The sequence below is a fragment of the Podospora pseudocomata genome, assembly GCF_035222375.1.
Source record: "Podospora pseudocomata strain CBS 415.72m chromosome 1 map unlocalized CBS415.72m_1, whole genome shotgun sequence".
NCBI classification, from domain to species: domain Eukaryota; kingdom Fungi; phylum Ascomycota; class Sordariomycetes; order Sordariales; family Podosporaceae; genus Podospora; species Podospora pseudocomata.
Genome location: NW_026946363.1, coordinates 5485836 through 5502817, shown reverse-complemented (window position 1 = coordinate 5502817; position 16982 = coordinate 5485836). Strand labels below are relative to the sequence as shown.

The following is a 16982-nucleotide window of genomic DNA, read 5'->3' as shown; positions in this document are numbered from 1 at the left end:
CTAATGTTCGCCTCTCCTTGCGTTTAAACAGCCTGGCCAGCGTTTCAATTCATCTCATCGGTTTTCCTTCCTGTCGACCAAGGGCCCCGTGCCAGATTAACCTCTCTCAATGGCTACTTGTGGGATATTATTGCGACTACTGGACGCTCCTCGCCTACAAGGAAGTTCACCCACAACGTACGGACTGCCCTTTGGCACGCTGTAGTCCAGTTAGCTGGCCCGTCTGATCACCGGCTTCTGGTCGGAACTCTTTCCTCACGGAGGTAAGTCTTTCTTTATATCCTCCCTCATTTATGAAATATTTGTGATAAAACTCTTGGTGGGTTTCCTTGGAGCTGTCTGGCCGTCTCGGTTTATTTGGGATGAGATTGAGACTGTCTCGCTCAAAAAGAATGTTGCTGAACCGGCTTGCTGCCCGTTAATGCGACGCCAACGGGCAGGTCTGAGACTGCCCATGTGGCGGCCTCTTTATTGCTGTGTATAAAAGAAAGGTTCTTTCTTTTTAGCACAAGACGTCTTTGTGTGATGGGTTTTCAGAACATTTCACATGCCGATAGGAGCTGGCCAAGCCATCGGGCCTCAGGGAACCACATGCCATCCACACAGATACCTGACAAGATCCATCATCTTTGGGACCTGCTCAGGGCTGAACTCCACCTAAAGGCTTTGGTAACAAGTGTCCAGCCGAGGGTACCAGCTGAGATGCAATCCTCTTGACGGAGCTTGGCCAACCATCCCGAACAGAACTTTACCTTTCCATTGCCAGAGCTCTTGCTAACATTAGCCTACATTAGGTACGTTGATCGAGGTCTTTACGAATGGCACAACTTGAAGCTGGTTTTGCGACTGGTTGCTTCTTGAGCAATCCGGATCTCTCCAAGGATCAGCATACTGTGCTTTCCCTCTAGGCTGTCTCGGCGGGATCCCGCATCGACCGGAGCAGTCGGTCCTTCCTGAGACCTATGATTGCCGGCCACTTGCAGCACTGGCAACGGAAGCTCGCCCCTGCCTCCTGTTGCTGCCACCAGCTCACGCTTTCCCCACATTGCCCCTCCAGCTCGCCTGCCTGTCTTTTCTCGATTCTGTGTTCGCATTCAGGTTCTGACTCTGGTCTTCCCCCAACATCTCCCTCGCACATCTTCTTACATCTCGTTTCGATCACACATTCCACACACTACCTTCTGCTTCAGAATAGAGAAACTCACAAAATTCACAGAGAACACCGCCAGAATGGACACCATGCAACGGAAGCATTTTCGACTGGGGGTTGATGAGCTGGCGGAAATATATCGTCCGCCGCTGACCAAGCAGGCAAGTCGTTACTTACAGAGTACAGCATCGCAGTCGACTAACCGCACCAGACCTTTCTCGCCCCACCCTCCACCATCGATGTCGACCCGGCCGACTTTGCTCTACGCACAAAGTTGGAACTGATCGGCAAGGATACCTTGTGTGACATCAAGGCCATCAATGTCGACGACACGACCACCCAAATTTCCATACATTCACCTGGCACCAAGGCTGCGCAGGACGCTGCCCAGCGAGTGAGGAAACTACTCATCGAGGAAGCCGACATCAAAGACATGTGGAGAACCAATGGCCTGCTGTGCCCATCCAAGTCAGGTGCAGATTACTCGGCCATCGTGTTTGGTCGTGATAGATGCGCTGTCGTCCCCTCAGCATCGGCCCCAACCGTCTCGGAAATCACCTCTGGGACTCATCAAGCCAAGTATAAGGCCCAGCTGTCTGATATTCTTGACCGGGCCGTCGGATCACTTGTCCGAGACCCAAACAAGATGCAGATGCGTGTCAAGATCGGCTACCTACAGCGACGTGAAATTTGGAACCCAGAGAAGAGGAGGTACAGCTCGGCCGAAATGGAGCGTGAGCTAGAGTATGCCGCCTTCCGCGACGTAATCAATCTTTCACCATAGTGAGTATGACTGGACTCGTCCCTCATCAGAGTCGTGCTAAAAAGTCTTACAGTGTTCCTGTCGATGTGGTTGAAGCCCTCAGAGTCGCCCTGATCAACGGGGATGAAAGTTTGCCAGCAGTGGTCCGAGAGAGCGTTGACCCCGACTCCGAACCTGAGTTCTCCCTACACATAGTCACGCCAAATTTGGAGATTGAGTGTATGGTAGAAGGCGTTGAGGCGGGCAGAGGCCGAAAGCCTAGAATCATGCCCGTGTGCGCCTATCAACGAACCAAATTCTACAACAAATTCTCAGTCCTCAATGCTTGCCCCGACAGGTGAGACAAGACAACACGCTTATTTCCAAGTTGCTTCAGTATACTGACATTCTGCACCACAGAGGTACTGATTGGGAGTTGAAGATTTCCCAGGAGGTCAGCCGCAGGGAAGGCAGGCCCCGTCTACCTTTGACCGAAGATGACATGGCTAGGCTCACCAAGATCAGCCAAGGTACATATGCAGGTGGCTTCCCCAAGATTTCGGTGTCCCAACAGTTCATCAAGAAGAACAAGGTGTCGAACATTGTGGGCAAGGTCATCTGGACCCTGGAGCTGAGCTTCAAGTATAGCCTTGAGATTACGGTGTACCATTCGTTCGGAACGAACACAACGAAGCCTCCGACTACGACAACTCTGCTCTCCGTATTCAGTCCTGACTGGGACGATCACCTCGGGCTCCCCGTTACGATTCCGCGGAAATGGGACAAGAGTTTTGCCACTCAACTCCTGACCTCGAGAGACAAGACCCAGGTCCCGTACCCCTTGACGCAGGATGGTGGCGATGAGCATCCATTGGATGAGTTTTTGTCGTGGGTATCGTGGGTGCAGGAGATGCTTGATAACCTGTTGAGTGTAGGGGCAAAGGGCTCGAACCGAGTCGTGTCCTGATGGAACATTCGAAGAATTGGATGGCGAATGCCACTTGGGCTATTGGGATCAGGGAGGTGACCGTCTAGTTTATGGTGGGTTGTAGGATGATGGCACTGGGGAGAGAAGCATGGAGCCTTCGTGGGCTATGCATTATATCTCTTTTTGTTGTTTTATATCATAGGGGAAGTCCAGGAGGAAGTTGATTTTTTAATTTTTTACTGTATTGTGTTATCGTGCAAGGGGCGAGAGGTGTCTGAATGGGTCATTATATTCCGAAAAACGAGCTTTGAAGGGGTAGCTGTGATACTATAGCATTGCAATGTAAAATATCGAGACGCAAAGGTCAGTTATAACCCTAGACTATTGTGATGTGGCGAAGGAGAGGTGCGTAAGGGGCCACCATATTTGTAGCATGGCACCGACTGGTATCGTCTGTGACTTCTCAAATCAACTGTTACATGCAGTCAAGGGCACTCGCATACGTAGGAATGATAGATGACTTGGACATGAAGCTGGTTCATTGCTATTCTCAATTATTGGCCCGTCATGACGCCTGAGCAGCCTGGCCAGCAGCTGGTCCAGCAGCCAAGACCTTTTGTCTGAGAACTGTGGTGATGAAGTAAGTTAGTGCATACTCAATCCCTCATTTGCATGGTGAAATCTCGACATGGACCTACCTTCCTCCACCAGCCTCAAATTCTGAGTCTTGGCCTGCACGATGCCCTCCAGTCCTTGAATATTCGCAGCCAACTCCTTGACCTTGGCCTCATAAAACTCTGCCGCGCTCTTGGTGTCCTGTTTTGATCACCAGATCCCGTTAGTAACCCATGCCACTCAGTTCCGAAAGTGTCACAGCAAACAAACCTTTTCGACGTAAAACCCAGTCCCGACATCAACAATGACCTTGTCCGAGTCGGCCATCCGGCCCTTGACGTAGAGGGAGTTGGTCAAGGGGACGAGGATGGGCTTTTTCTCGTCAAAGGTCTCGGAGCCGGACTTGACGACCCGGAGGCACTCCTTGAACTTGGACTGGGCGGCGGCGAGCTGGGCGTAAGATTGGGAGAGGTGCTCGACTTCTTCGTCGAGTTGCTTTTTCACGGCCGAGAGTTGGGGGGCTGTGAGGGTATCGAGGGAGACTATAGGATGTGTTAGTTGGGGGTGGGATACGGGGCATAGGTTATGGGCTTGCTAAAGGGGGCCAGGAAGGGTGAGGGTGAGGGTGAGATGAGATGAGATGAGATGAGATGATGAGAGGTGAGAGGTGAGCATGAAAGAGGTGCGGGGTAGAGGAATGGGGGGTGGGGGAATGAGACATACTTTGCTCTCCTCCTTGCTGTCTTCCTTGGCTGGCCATTGTGAGAGTTGGGGATCGGTGGTGATCCTGGGACTTTGAAGGAGCTGTGATGAGTCCCGGGACGGTGTGTGCGCCTGGCGGTGGGTGAGGCGCCGTTGATGCCCCACTATTCCCGCGACAGTTTGCGCTGCGGGGCATTTCAAGGCTGGTTAACTGCATCACGGGAATAGTGGGGTGGGGAGCTTCACCGAGACGACGAAAGATATATATCATCGGACATTTTTTACGTGTCAAGTGCGAAGGAAGGAGGGTTCAGGCAGCTTTCACTCAAAGTTTACCAAAACTGTCCTTGGTAAAGTCCTAGGGAAAGCCCTAGATTATTCCGTGACATAAAAACTCTCTACCCAGCCGCCCAACTCCTGATCTCACCATCACCATCTCAGTTCAGATTCAAATCACCCCTCCTCCTGCAATGCCCCCAACACCGCCCCCAGGAACAGCCTTCTCCTCCGGCCCTCATGGCCGCTCCCTCGTCGCAACCCAGGACTTCACCCCTGGCTCCCTCATCGCCACCTTTTCCTCCCCGACCCTCGCCCTCCCCGATGGCCCCAGCATGAGAACAACATGCAACTACTGTCTCCGTGTCGGTTCCAATGAGGGCTTCTCCCCCGTCTCACTCAAAGCCTGTACCGGCTGCAGGGCAGCTGTGTACTGCGGCCCAACGTGCCAGCGTGCCCACTGGAAGTCGATCCACAAGGCCGAGTGTAAGATGTTTGCGAGGGTAAGGGAGACTACGGGCAAAGACTGGCATGTAGCCCGTTTCCTGTCAAAAACGAGAGCAGACATGTTGACGCTGGAATAGGCTGCCTACCCCCGCAAGAGCACTGGCCCAAGTCCTCCTAACAAACGACAAGGGCATCCGCGACCCCTTTGACGGGTCCGACCCCCTCGAGAGCAACCTCGAGGGTTTCAAAGCAGACGAGCAAGTCTGGGGTGACTTTGAACTCCAAGCCATGGCGGCGATGACGTACTCGGGTGTTTTCATGAACGAGGACGGGCTGAGAGTGGCGATGAGATTTCTGTGTCAGATCCAAACCAATGCGTTCAATCGGCTCGATGCGGACACGGGCATGTCGGGGATTTTTCTCGATCCTGCGCTGGCGAGGGTGAATCACTCTTGTGTGCCGAATGCGTTTATCGGGTTTGATCAGAGGACGGCGACGCTGAGGGCGGAGAGACCGATTAAGGAGGGGGAGGAGATTACGATTTCTTACATTGGTATGTGGACAGTTATTGGTAGTAGGATTTAAGTACTGACGGAGTGATTGCAGCAAACGACAAGCCTAGGTCGATACGCCGTGAAGGACTTAGACTCTACTACTTTGAGTGCGACTGCCCACGGTGTGTGGATGATCTTGATGTATACCAGGTTGCTCAGACATCGCCGGTCATTTCACTTAACTCGTTCAGCTTGCAGCCGGATCTTACAAAGTTCCGAGAACCGGCTATCGACAAATCAGGCATCTCGATGAACCAAATCGAGATTATTTACAAAGTGGTCTATGACCAGACAAAATCAGAGCAGGACACCTCGATTGAAGCGGCACGGACTCGCTGGAAATTGTGCAAGCCCTTGGTTGAAGCAAAGATGTGGGCAGTCGAACCATTACCAACCACAATCCTCCTCCTCGCAACCAACTGGCAGACCAACTACAAATGGGCCGTTTACGCCCTACCACTGGCTTGTTTCTTGGCAACCCAATGCGATCCCATCAAGCTTGTTGCCCCATTCATGCCGTGGCGCATCAAGGGCGTCATGATTATTACGAAACTGCTGGCTTTCACGGGAGAACTGACGTCAAGCGGGGAACTGGCAAAAAGGTGTACTCACGAGGGCATTGTTGGTGCTTTGGCGATGGCGGATCAAGTCACCATGTGCCAAGCTCTCCTCCACATCGTCGTCCATCAGGGCTCTATCGGCGCTGCTGAGGATTGGGACGTATTGAAGGAGGCCAAAATGATGCTGAAGGATCTTGAGAGTTTGCCCGGACGGGTAGACGAGTCGAAGATGGTACAGGCGTGGGCTAGAGACCCTGAAGATCCGCAAGCAAAAGCATTTTTTGAGAGCGAGGTGCTGAAGCCCGTCAACACGTTGGCTTCCTTCGCGCCGGAGATTTTGGAGGATGTGCTTGTCCAAGGGCAAGGATCAGTAGTTCGACGTTAGCGGGATAACGGATCATCACCTGCCTCCCGAGTTGGATAATGCAGCAGCTGTCTTGGGACGAGTCCGTTTCTTGGGATTTTGCAAGTTTGTCGTGCTACTCTGCCTCAACGGGGTGAGCGGCGCAGCACTGTGTCCAGAGACCGTGTAATCCGAGAATTGGTCCGAGGGCACTCTTCGTTTAGATACAGGCTCCGGCTTGGGCGAAGAAGCCCGCTTCCTCGTTCCTGGGTGGGGAAGAGATGTCTCTGGATCCAAGGGATATGCCACACGTCGATTATTGGATGCCCCATAATTTGCCTCTGCTCTGTCGACCCTCTCTTTCAAGATCTCAAACTCCATTTGTAAAGTCTCGACCTGGCTGGCTCGATTACCAATCTTCGCGATGTTGCTGGTGAGAATCTCGAGCTCCCTTGAGGGAAAAGAAGGGGCAACACGTTCGTGTTCGTTGCTGCGCACAGTGCCAAGATCTCTTCTGAGCTGCGCGATCTCGGTGCGCATAGCAGCCATATCACGGGCATAGTTGTCGGCGCTGACGCTCACTTTGATCTCGGCCCTCAGCATATGAAGCTCTCCTGTCGTCTGTTCAAGTTGGTTCTTGAGATCTGAGACTTCCTCTCGCAGCTCTTCGGCGAGAGCTGTTGCCTGCTGTTGGATTATGTCGAGGCCATCACTGACCAGGGACACCCGGCTCCGAAGGCCTTCCAGTGTCGCCTTTTGCTCGGTTCCGAATTTATCAATCCCGTTCAGCTCTGATCCGAGTAGTGACTTGAGGCTATCCTGTACTCCGAGTATGCTTCCCTTGAACCCACTCACTGTTGCATGTAGTGTCTTTGAATCACTCTCCACACGAGCCACACGTTTGTCCAAGCCTGCCACAATTCTGAAGCCATTACTGTCAATACGTCTGAGGTAGTCTTTTTGGCCTTCGAGTTCGAACTTGAGCTGCTGAAACTCGATGGTACTGGGGGAATTTGAGGACAGGTCGGGCGGCCCACCATTGCTCGTTCTTGACGGCTCGTTGATGCTGAGGACTCTTTTGACCTCGGGTTTAAGCTCCTCTCTTTCCTCACCGAGCAGATTGACAGACGCGATTCTCAACAGAACTTGATTGCTGCGGGAATATTGTCAGATTTCAAACTGACGACATAGGAGCCATGGCACGTACTCGTCGAGGACATGGTTGACTGGGGTCTCAATGCATCGAAAGCCGAGTATGGCTGCACAACCGTCACACAAAAGGTTTTGTAAATGGCTGCGATGGTTGTCAGAACAGATTAGAAATATCTTGAACACAAGCAAGGGAATGTTTACCATCCTTCCACCAGAGTCCCATTTCCCCCGATTCTTGTCTTTCCTTCGCATCGAATGGCCAAATCCTCGTCTGATCCGATCACAGGGCCGAGATAGCTATTGCCAATCTGGATCCAAAGATTGGAAAAACTCCCAACTGATGCCTGGCATTTTTTGCATTCGCAGGAGGCCGTCTTCATTTTGATGATGTATGTGTGCTTCAACCCAGGCCTGCAGAATTGTGATGCTGTTTGATTGAGCCTTTGGTGCCCATTGCAGGCCTCGAGAATCGGTATGTGGAACAAAGGAATTTTGCAGTGGGTTCAAGAAATAAAAAACAGAGTTTCTCAAAATGGAGACTTTGATTATACTTGTTTGCCCAAAAGGCAGGTGCAAGGGGCACAGCAGACAGTGGGCCGCCACTTATTTTGTTCACAAGTTGGCCTGGCCAGCAAGGTTCTCGCCCAAAGTGACCTAGCTCCACCAGCCACTGTTCACTTATCGAGGTTTTTCGTTTATCGGATTGTGGCCAACCGCCCTGTCCTCACTCCCATCAGTCTTGGCAGGCCTGATTTCTTGCGACTTGGATCAACACCGGTTGTTTTCTTTTTTTTCCACACGTCGCCTGCTTCTTGTTGTTTGCTCGTCGGCATCGCCGAGTATCTTGAACCATTGGAAACTCATTGTACAGCATGGGTAAAAAGAAAAACAACATGGCGAACCGCGGAGTTGCCAGTGCCTTGGCCACCGCCAATCTACCACTCATCAATCTCACCAATCTCACCAAGGACACGGAACCTGCCGCAACACCAGTGGCTCGGAGTGACTCTGAAGGAAAATCCTCCTCGGGCAGTCTTAAGCGGCCCGGTCCTCATGATGATGATGCTGACGACGATGACGGTTGGCAGACCATTGAGCGCGGCCGGCCAGTTAAAAAACACAAGAAGATTCCCACTCCCAACTCAGCTCGATATCCTGCCCTGCATTTCTCAGAGAAGTCAAGACTGCAGTCCAAGGTCAACCTTTCAGCTTTCCGCGATCTAATCCTGTATCTTTTCGCCGATGGTCCCGCGCCACAATGGATCTCCGTCTCACAGCGCCCAGAGTTCAGAAAGGTTGTTGCCATCATGGTGCCTGGTCTGGAGGAGGCCATGTTCGAGCCCGGTGTCGACTATTCTAAGTATCAGACGCCCACGCTGGATCAAGCGATCAAGCAGATTGGCGATGGTTCTTCTCCAGATCACTACTACCCTCGGCCTCTCAGCAAAGAGGCCTTGCCAACCTCGTTGCAACCGTTTGCAGACATGTTCCCGCACCTCTGGCCTGTCAAGGCACCCGGGGACGACAAGTATGGCAGATTACACTCGCCTTTGACCACGATGCTCACTGCTCCTCTGAATAAGAACAAAGACAAGAGCAAAGACAAGGCCGGGCCAGACTCTCACAGAGATATCAGAACTAGAATCACCGAGTTCCTCGCCACTCCAGAAGAACTGATGGACAACGGATTTCCAGTGCACCCAGCCTTGCTGCCAGAAGGCGAGCGCAGGGACTCTTTTAAGAATCCAGAAGGGTGGGCACACACCAGGGTCAGCAAGCTTGAAGATGGAGATGTTCCCGAGAGCGAAATCCAGCAAGGGAGCATCACAGCTGGGCGAGAGGTCCTTGCCATCGACTGCGAGATGTGTTTGACCGGGCCTGGCGAGCTTGCTCTCACGAGAGTGAGCTTGGTTTCTTGGGATGGCGAAACAGTTCTTGACGAGTTGGTCAAGCCTGAGAAGCCCATCACCGATTATGTCACCCAATACTCAGGAATCACCAAAGAGATGCTCGATCCTGTCACAACAACCCTTAGCGATATCCAGGCTAAACTGCTTGATCTTTTACATCCCCGCACAATCCTCTTGGGTCACTCACTTGATTCGGATCTCAAAGCTCTCCAACTCGCCCATCCCTTCATCGTGGACACGTCGATGCTCTTCCCCCACGCTCGCGGCCCACCGCTCAAAAACTCACTCAAGTACCTTGCCCAACGCCACCTGAGCCGTGAAGTCCAGAAAGGCGGTGGCACCATCAACGGGCATGACAGTGTGGAAGACGCCAAAACCTGTTTAGACCTCGTCAAGAAGAAGTGTGAGAAAGGAAAGGCCTGGGCTACCGGTGACTCCCAAGGTGAGAATTTGTTCAGACGCCTCGCCCGCTCTGGAACAGCCTACCGCGCCACAGCCGGGCCCGAGGCAACTGGCGGTCTCCCTGTGGGGAAAACGAGTGCAGCTGTTGAATGGGGCGATGTGTCCAGAAGTGCTTGCAACGCTGCGACGGTTGCCATATCCTGCAAGACGGACGCCGAGGTTGAAGCGGGCGTGATTCGCGCAGTCAAGGGCGACCCGGATGGATTGGAGGTTCCAGGAGGCGGTGTTGACTTTGTCTGGGCGAGGTTGAGAGAGTTGGAGTTTGTTCAGGGGTGGGCCAACAGACACAAGCCGAACACTCCTCCTGTTGCTACGGTTGCAGAGGAGACGCCCGAGGTTCAAGACGTGAATGGCGATGCTGAGAAAGAGGCAGTTTCTCCTCTGCAGGAGTGCCTATCTACGCTTGCGCAGCGACTCCAGAGGATCCACGCTGCGTTGCCCCCTTGTACACTGTTGATGGTGTTGAGCGGGACGGGCGACCCGAGGGAGATGAGCAGACTGCAGGCTATGCATTCCCAGTTCAAGAAGGAGTATAACACTCCTGGGACGAAGTGGGATCAGCTCAGTGTGAAGTGGACGACGGACGAGGAGGACGCGTTGAGGAAGGCAGTCAAGGTGGCGAGGGCCGGTGTTGGATTCCTAAGCGTCAAATGATGGACAGCTGATTGGCATATGGTGCTGGGGGGAGTTGAACCGAGATACCCAAGCAGCGTTCCAGTTAATTGGGTGGGAATATTTTCTTGTAACAGCGATTGTATAGTAGCAGCAGCAACCAGACAACCTGGTCCTTGAAGAAACAAGACCAGGCGCAATACCAAAAACTTCAAAACATGGTGGACCTCGTGTATGCAGTGATAACAATGACAATTGTGACTCGCTTTGTGTATATGGCTATTTGTCTCTATGCACTACCCAGCAACGCTACCAGCCCCCTTCCCCTTCCCCCCACCAGCTATTGTATGCCACAGAATAATCGCCACGAAAATGCTGATTGCAATGCCTCTCCTTTCGCCCCCTTCCCAACACTTACCCAAAACCTGTTACCGCCCCCTTTCAACCAAACAAAGGAAATATCAACAACCCCTACTCTCACACCACCAACAACCTCTCCCAAACCACCCCCTTCCTACCAGTCAAGTGCCACAGTCCCCCTTTCTCACACGCACCTTTGTTACGGTCACCGTCCCCGTCAAAAATCAAACTCTCCTCTGAAAATATCAGGGTCAACTCCAACAACAACCTTCTCGGCCAGATCCCTCCTCCCCATCTGGGTGAAAACCCTCCTCAGCGTATCATACAGCGTCGTGCTCCTATTCTGAGTGGTCATCGCGTCAATCCTCGCGTCCGTGTCCGGACCACCTCCGCCACCGAGCAGCTCCCTAGCCTTTTCCCTCCCGCTCTTCTCGACAGACTTGTGCATATCCAACGAAGCGAGCAAATGCCCCGCCGCCTCGGCATGGCACCCGATGTTGATGCAGGAAACACCCAGGTTATATCTCGCCCTGACAAAGTTGGGGTTGATCGACAGCGCCTTTTCGTACGCGGCAATCGCCTCCTCTGAGCGGCCCGAGTTGGCGAGCGTGGCACCGAGACGGTTCCAGAGGAGGTGGATCTGCTCGCGCTGGTTGGAGGTGCCCATTTCCGAGGAGTGGAGCGCGGCTTGAAAGCAGTCGACCGCCTTGTCGTACTCCTCGGCGCCGTAGAAGAGCACTCCGAGGCCGACCTGGACGTCGGGGTCCATGTGGTCTCCGTCGGGGGCCAAGCGGGCAGCTTCGAGGAACAGGCTGGTGACGCGGTCGTGGAGCTGGGCGCGGTCGGTAAAGCCGAGCTCGGCAGCGGACGACAGATCTTGCGGGGCAATGACCTGGGGGTACTTGACGCTGAGCCACCTTTCGAGGGTGCGGTAGGCGGTGCTGTCGTAGCCTTCGTTTGTGTAAGAGACGGCCAGACCCATCAAAGCGGCGAGGTTGTTGGGGTCGAGCTTCATGGCTTGTTCAAGAGCGCGGATAGCAGCCTCCTCCTTTTCGTTTTGGGCTTGCACATGGCCAAGATAGACCCAGGCCTCAACGTGTTCGGGGTCCTTTTGGACGGCAGCCTCAAAAGCAAGAGCGGCCAGGGAAAGGTTTCCGCCTTCGTTCATGATCCGAATGCCCTCTTCAAATGGGTTTGTCGTGTTCTCGAAGATGTTCTCATCCTCAAAGAGATAATCCTGAACGATGGGATCGGCTCCGAGCCTGTTGTTCAGTCCCCAGTCGTGGAGATTATCTCCGCCAAAGTTGGCGCTGTCGAACTTGGCAAAGTCGTCCTCGATATCGTCCAGTTCCTTGAGCTGCGCCTGCTCTGCTTGGATGCCGCGCCATATCGACTCCAGGTCACCGTAGCCGGTTTCGGAGTGCAGGAGCTTCTCGTCCATTTTGTTCAACTCGGGCTCCATGGCCAAAGCCTCGTCCTTTTCTGTCTCCCGCAGTTGGCGATCGTGGAGCTCCATCTGCTGGAACTGCTCTTCCCATTTGCTCTCGTCCAGCTCCACAACCTTGCCCTTCCCCTTACCCTCGACTGCCGGCTGTTGGTGTTGCTGGAGAGGCTGGTGTGCCATGTGCATCTGACCACCAAACATGGGCTGGTACATGGGGCGTTGCATCATATTGTAGCTCATACCACCGCCCATCATCATGGGCCGCTGCATGCTCGCGCTGGCGCCGGGCATCGCGGGGGCATGAGATACGGCAGCCGCAGGGTTCATGTGCTGAAACTTGGCGAATTCGTCGGCGCTGAAGTGGGTGCCGGGAGGTGCGTTGAACGCGGCCTCCATCGCGGCCTGGGTATCAGGGGCCCATGTTGGCGAGAGCGGAGAGCCGGACTGAGCGCGAAGGTGATCGAGATGGGCGTGGGCCAAAGGACCCTGCTGCTGCTCGAGCGGCATGTCGGGAAGGGTGGCATTCTGGTGGAGGAAGCCATTCATCATCTATTCGGCCAGTCAGTCAGTATCGTTCCTGTGCCCTCTTGGTCCTCACATCCTTCCTACCTCGTCTTGGGGAGTACTGCGGCCAACATTTCGGAAGCCACCCATAGCACTATTTGGGCCTCTTCCCACAAGCCTGTCATGCTGCAGGCTCTTGTCGTCTCCGACATGTTTGGTGAACTGGCTGAGCGGATTGCCCGCCGTTGAACATTCGGCGCCTCCAAGAAATGACATGGCTGTGATTGTGAAGTGTGAGGAAATCGCAAAGGCGGTCGAGTTTGGCGAGAGCAATAAGGGGTTCAATCAGGTGGGAGGAAAAGGAGAGCCGAAGCGTGTGGCGGGGTGACAGGAGGTATGTAAGCAAGAATCGGGCCCAACTCGACCTAAAATTCAGAGCGAGACGGTGAGCAAGTTGCTGGTTTTGTTTTGGCCTCTCTTGTCGAGCTGGAATGGCCTCGCGCCTGGCGAATTAATATTCGATACAGATGCTGTGCTGAGTTGTACGTTGTTTGTTGTCCGGACCGAGTTGACGTCCCGCCACTGGCAACAAATAAGAGCCATGTGCCGAGGCAGCTGCTGGAGGGTCCGCCCCCCCTGGGGATTGCTAAGCTGCTGGTTGCCCCGGGACCGGGCCCCCACTTTGTTCAGATTCGTTTTTCAGCTGGTCTTTCTTGTGCATTGGGGCTGCTGCACATTGAAGAAGACGACAAAGAGGAAACAGGGAGGTGGCAGTCTTGGAGAGAGCATATTATTGCTACACAACATAATCTTACAGTCTATCTTTCGCCAATCTGTAACAGAAAGCATCTCGGTATAAACACAAATCATGGTATTTTACACAGTTCTGGCTACCTCCCATCGTTCACGACAAGAATGAAACCTCCGCCCACCATCCGGGGCCGACATGAAAAAAGGGGTATTTGCGTCATTATCAACGAGGGCTGGTCGGCCCATCTTAAAAGCCGTCGTTGCTGCGACGGTCGTTGCGGTCGCCACGGTCTCTACGGTCTCCGCGGTCACCACGGTCACCACGGTCACCACGGCCACCAAAGCTTTTGTTGTTGGTGCGCTCACCCTTTCCGTAACCGGTAGCGAAGTCGATTTTCAGTTGTCTGCCACCAAGGTTGGTGGCGGCCAGCTTCTCCTTGGCAGCCTCAGCGGAAGCAACGTCGTTGAAATCGACATGGGCAAAGCCACGGGGCCAGCCGGTGGTGCGGTCGACAGCGATACGGATGTCGGTGACGTTCGAGAGGCCAGCGAAGAGGTTGTTGAGCTCGGCGTCGGTGGTCTCGTAGGGGATGTTACCGACGAAAAGTTGATTAGTGGGGGGATTAGGCGTCCTGTTCTGTTCGCGGGCACGGGGTGTCTGCTCCTCGTCTCTGCGGGGAATGCAGGTTACCCGGCGTCCATGCCAGAAAGAGCCGTTGACAGCGGCGCACGCAGCGCTGACGGCGGAGGCGTCCTTGAAGGTGACAAAGCCATATCCTCTGCTCATACCCCGGGGGTCGCGGGCCACGTAGGTGTCCTCAATCTCGCCATATGTCTCGAAGGCCTCCTTCAGATGCTGCTCGTTGACCTCAAACACAATGTTGCGCACAAAGATGGCTCTCGACTCTGTTACACACTATCAGCATGGTGTTCATATGATATCGCGTGTGCAGGATGCAGACTTACTGTCGAGCTGCCTCCTGGGCTGGCGTTCTTCTTGGGTTTGCTCTGTGATGTTCTCCTCGGCCTCATGTGCCTCCTCGGTGACGTCCTGCGACAATGGGTCTTGCGAAGTGGGCTCCTGGGAATACCACCGCACAGCTTGCACAGGGACAGCTCTGGAAACCGCGGCGGCTCTGACGATGGGGAAAGCGAAGGGAGCAGAGGTGGTCTTGACCGAAACGGCTCTGGAGGCCGAGAGGGCAGATCGCACAGCGGCGCGGCGAAGAGATTGCCTAGTGCAAGACAGCAGGTTAATATATGGAGGACAGAGATGGTGAGCTCATTTGTTGGGTTTACTTACATTATGAGAATGGGGAGGGTGGCTTAGAGGATTGGTCTTGTGTGAAGGGTAGAGGTAAGCCGAATGTGTGATGGGTGGATGATGAAGTTTTTGAACGAACTGCGCCAAAATTTCTTTCCTACCAGCAAGCTTTGCAAGGATGCGGATGTTTGTGTCCCCACAAGTTTACCAGCCAGCTCTATACGGTTAGGCTGAGTAGGACAATGAGAGCCGACATTCTGCCTCAACCCTAACCCCGGCTGTTCTGCCAAGCCAAGATAAGCTTATCCGATAACTTATCGTGGATAATCATCATGATCCCCACCACAGTTGTTGACAGGTTCAAGACGAACGACAGTTCAATAAACTCGCCACAAACCACGGACAATCCTCCCAAGCAAAATCCCAGCAGTCGAAGCCTCCATTTGAAGAATTTTCCAAACGTGCGCTTACGGTCCTTCCGCTCACCCGTGGCAATTCTTCCTGCTCCCAACCCCCACCATTCAAAAGACAGGGTGGGTCCAAGCATACCAAAAGAATGCACAGCTTCCAAGAGGCATCATCCCACTCCATACTCAAACCCTAACTCCTTCTCCACCCACCACAACATCAACATACAACAACAGGGCGTGTGGCTCAGTTGGTAGAGCGTTCGCTTAGCATCGGGACTTGATCTTAGTATCAGTCATCTTGTATGCGAAAGGTCCTGGGTTCGATTCCCAGCCCGTCCACATATCTTTTGCCTCATTTCAGTTCTGACATCTTTGTGCGGTCCTCCTCCTCATTTTCTTTTTGGCCATGGCTTGAGATGGGTCTCTGTGCTGCTGGGGACTTGATTGTCACATTCTATAATTTCCCAGTGTCAGCAACATGCTCATGGAATCAATCTCACGCAGGCTGTTGTTTACGTTCGCTGTACGAAGAATCACGAGAGCTGATGTTTGGCCTACCATTGCGGCGTTTCAGTATGCTATTCTAGTGGCACCATCACCATAGGTGGTATACATACACTTGACAGGGACGTGTATGTTGATGCGGTGTGCTAAAAATTAAAAAATGCTAGCTGAAAGCACATGATAGGACTTGAAAGAAATCTGCGATGACTGTTGAGTAGACGTTGAAATGTATAGGTTATGGCTTTTCACCTGCTTAACCGCCTTTTTGAAACTTCCCGAGTCGAGAGTGGCAATCAAAAGATATGACACCTAAGGTGTGTAGAGGCTTAGCAAGGGACACCCGAATTATGGATGTATTAGACACCTGTACCTTGGAGAGTTTTCAAAATCAAGGTACTTGGATCAAAGAGAATTCTAGTCACCACTTGAAAGATCATCTTTCCTGGCACCATGACGCCTGGAAGGTGCGCTGGTAGCCATTGAATACCTCTTCATGCAAGTCTAACTGTTTGCCAGCCGCTCCTGAATATTGACGATTACCCCCCTTTATTTCTCGCTTCCTTTTAGAAATTCATTGGATGGCTCAACCTCTCCCTCTTTTGATAACTTATTTCAAGATTTCAGATATCACCCCCAAAAAAAAAACAGAGAGCCTGCCCGTCCAAAAAAATCAGACCACTTCCTCCTCTATAAGAGAAGCTCCTCACCGTATCACTACGTACCACGCAGAAGTCTCCCATGACAGTGGCAACCACCCGTGTATCTTATTTCTCAACACTCTCCCAAGGTACAAGTAACCTGCCGTGTGCTCTTCTGAAAGCTATCGCACATCGGATGGATGGACGGCTGTCGTTTGCTCATGTTACCTCACCTCCTGTCACAATCAAAGGAGCTACGAGAGCCATGTGTGCAGACTTTTTCGGCTAGTTCAGGGGAAGGGGGGAAATGACATGCGAACAATCGGCCTTCTTGTGGTTGGTGTGAATGATTGTGGTACTGAGGAGGCGTGTTATGGTCAGTATGACAGATTTGAGTGGGATAGGTTCAGGGCAAAGGTAAACTTCCGTGAGTGGGTGCTTTGCGATGGTCCCATCCTCTCGAGTAAATAGTCGAGGGACCTGTGGCAACCCCTCTGGAAGATGATGGTCTTGCTACCTGAGTATAATGGCATACGACGTTTCTCGCTCGCCCACCTCCGTTGGTTCAGTCATGGCCTTGTTCTGTACAGTGGAGAGTTTTCAACCAGTATTGGGTGAATCCGGCACTGGTAACCTATGTGTGTCATGTGACACC

General features: G+C 53.0%; 7 protein-coding genes and 1 non-coding gene across 8 annotated transcripts; 3 read left to right on the top strand and 5 right to left on the bottom strand.

Moving 5' to 3' along the window:
- Positions 1 to 1165: 1165 nt before the first annotated feature.
- On the top strand, positions 1166 to 3297 carry QC762_118485 (uncharacterized protein). Its single transcript, XM_062886285.1, has 4 exons — positions 1166 to 1266; positions 1362 to 1933; positions 1987 to 2250; positions 2313 to 3297. Exons 1-4 carry the CDS (start codon positions 1231 to 1233, stop codon positions 2857 to 2859), a joined length of 1419 nt encoding a protein of 472 aa, XP_062749357.1. The 5' UTR covers positions 1166 to 1230; the 3' UTR covers positions 2860 to 3297.
- On the bottom strand, positions 3134 to 4494 carry GIM5 (subunit of tubulin prefoldin). The gene is made up of 4 exons (XM_062886284.1): positions 4159 to 4494; positions 3706 to 3977; positions 3519 to 3636; positions 3134 to 3447 (listed from the first exon to the last, which is right to left on the bottom strand). The coding sequence occupies exons 1-4, from the start codon at positions 4406 to 4408 to the stop codon at positions 3386 to 3388; spliced, it is 702 nt and encodes a 233-aa protein (XP_062749356.1). The 5' UTR covers positions 4409 to 4494; the 3' UTR covers positions 3134 to 3385.
- Positions 4495 to 4607: 113 nt separating this feature from the next.
- QC762_118470 (uncharacterized protein) lies at positions 4608 to 7516 on the top strand (the record flags this gene model as incomplete). Its single annotated transcript, XM_062886283.1, has 3 exons — positions 4608 to 4960; positions 4998 to 5413; positions 5467 to 7516. The coding sequence occupies 3 exons, from the start codon at positions 4608 to 4610 to the stop codon at positions 6357 to 6359; spliced, it is 1662 nt and encodes a 553-aa protein (XP_062749355.1). The 3' UTR covers positions 6360 to 7516.
- Positions 6375 to 7849, bottom strand: QC762_118460 (uncharacterized protein; the record flags this gene model as incomplete). The annotated part of the gene is made up of 3 exons (XM_062886282.1): positions 6375 to 7470; positions 7525 to 7611; positions 7671 to 7849. 3 exons carry the CDS (start codon positions 7847 to 7849, stop codon positions 6375 to 6377), a joined length of 1362 nt encoding a protein of 453 aa, XP_062749354.1.
- A 492-nt stretch (positions 7850 to 8341) lies between these two features.
- Positions 8342 to 10495, top strand: QC762_118450 (uncharacterized protein; the record flags this gene model as incomplete). Its single annotated transcript, XM_062886281.1, has 1 exon — positions 8342 to 10495. The coding sequence occupies one exon, from the start codon at positions 8342 to 8344 to the stop codon at positions 10493 to 10495; it is 2154 nt and encodes a 717-aa protein (XP_062749353.1).
- A 351-nt stretch (positions 10496 to 10846) lies between these two features.
- On the bottom strand, positions 10847 to 13425 carry PEX5 (Peroxisomal membrane signal receptor PTS1). Its single transcript, XM_062886280.1, has 2 exons — positions 12867 to 13425; positions 10847 to 12806 (listed from the first exon to the last, which is right to left on the bottom strand). Exons 1-2 carry the CDS (start codon positions 13035 to 13037, stop codon positions 11031 to 11033), a joined length of 1947 nt encoding a protein of 648 aa, XP_062749352.1. The 5' UTR covers positions 13038 to 13425; the 3' UTR covers positions 10847 to 11030.
- A 92-nt stretch (positions 13426 to 13517) lies between these two features.
- QC762_118430 (uncharacterized protein) lies at positions 13518 to 14953 on the bottom strand. Its single transcript, XM_062886279.1, has 3 exons — positions 14815 to 14953; positions 14478 to 14746; positions 13518 to 14417 (listed from the first exon to the last, which is right to left on the bottom strand). Coding segments are annotated over exons 1-3 (930 nt in total). The 5' UTR covers positions 14817 to 14953; the 3' UTR covers positions 13518 to 13758.
- A 465-nt stretch (positions 14954 to 15418) lies between these two features.
- On the bottom strand, positions 15419 to 15524 carry QC762_0018450. Its single transcript has one exon. It is a non-coding gene; the product is annotated as a tRNA-Ala (tRNA).
- Positions 15525 to 16982: the final 1458 nt, after the last annotated feature.

Bases quoted from the DNA above. Each gene is read 5' to 3' on its own strand.
- QC762_118485 (XM_062886285.1), top strand. From the start codon at position 1,231: ATGGACACCATGCAACGGAAGCATTTTCGACTGGGG. The intron at 1,267-1,361 runs GTTGATGAGCTG...TAACCGCACCAG, and splicing joins GGAAGCATTTTCGACTGGGG to ACCTTTCTCGCCCCACCCTC. The intron at 2,251-2,312 runs GTGAGACAAGAC...TCTGCACCACAG, and splicing joins CTCAATGCTTGCCCCGACAG to AGGTACTGATTGGGAGTTGA.
- PEX5 (XM_062886280.1), bottom strand. From the start codon at position 13,037: ATGTCATTTCTTGGAGGCGCCGAATGTTCAACGGCGGGCAATCCGCTC. The intron at 12,807-12,866 runs GTAGGAAGGATG...CTGGCCGAATAG, and splicing joins GCAGTACTCCCCAAGACGAG to ATGATGAATGGCTTCCTCCA.
- QC762_118430 (XM_062886279.1), bottom strand. The intron at 14,418-14,477 runs GTAAGTCTGCAT...AGTGTGTAACAG, and splicing joins GCCCAGGAGGCAGCTCGACA to AGTCGAGAGCCATCTTTGTG.
- GIM5 (XM_062886284.1), bottom strand. From the start codon at position 4,408: ATGATATATATCTTTCGTCGTCTCGGTGAAGCTCCCCACCCCACTATT. The intron at 3,978-4,158 runs GTATGTCTCATT...CACATCCTATAG, and splicing joins ACAGCAAGGAGGAGAGCAAA to TCTCCCTCGATACCCTCACA. The intron at 3,448-3,518 runs GTAGGTCCATGT...TCATCACCACAG, and splicing joins TTTGAGGCTGGTGGAGGAAG to TTCTCAGACAAAAGGTCTTG.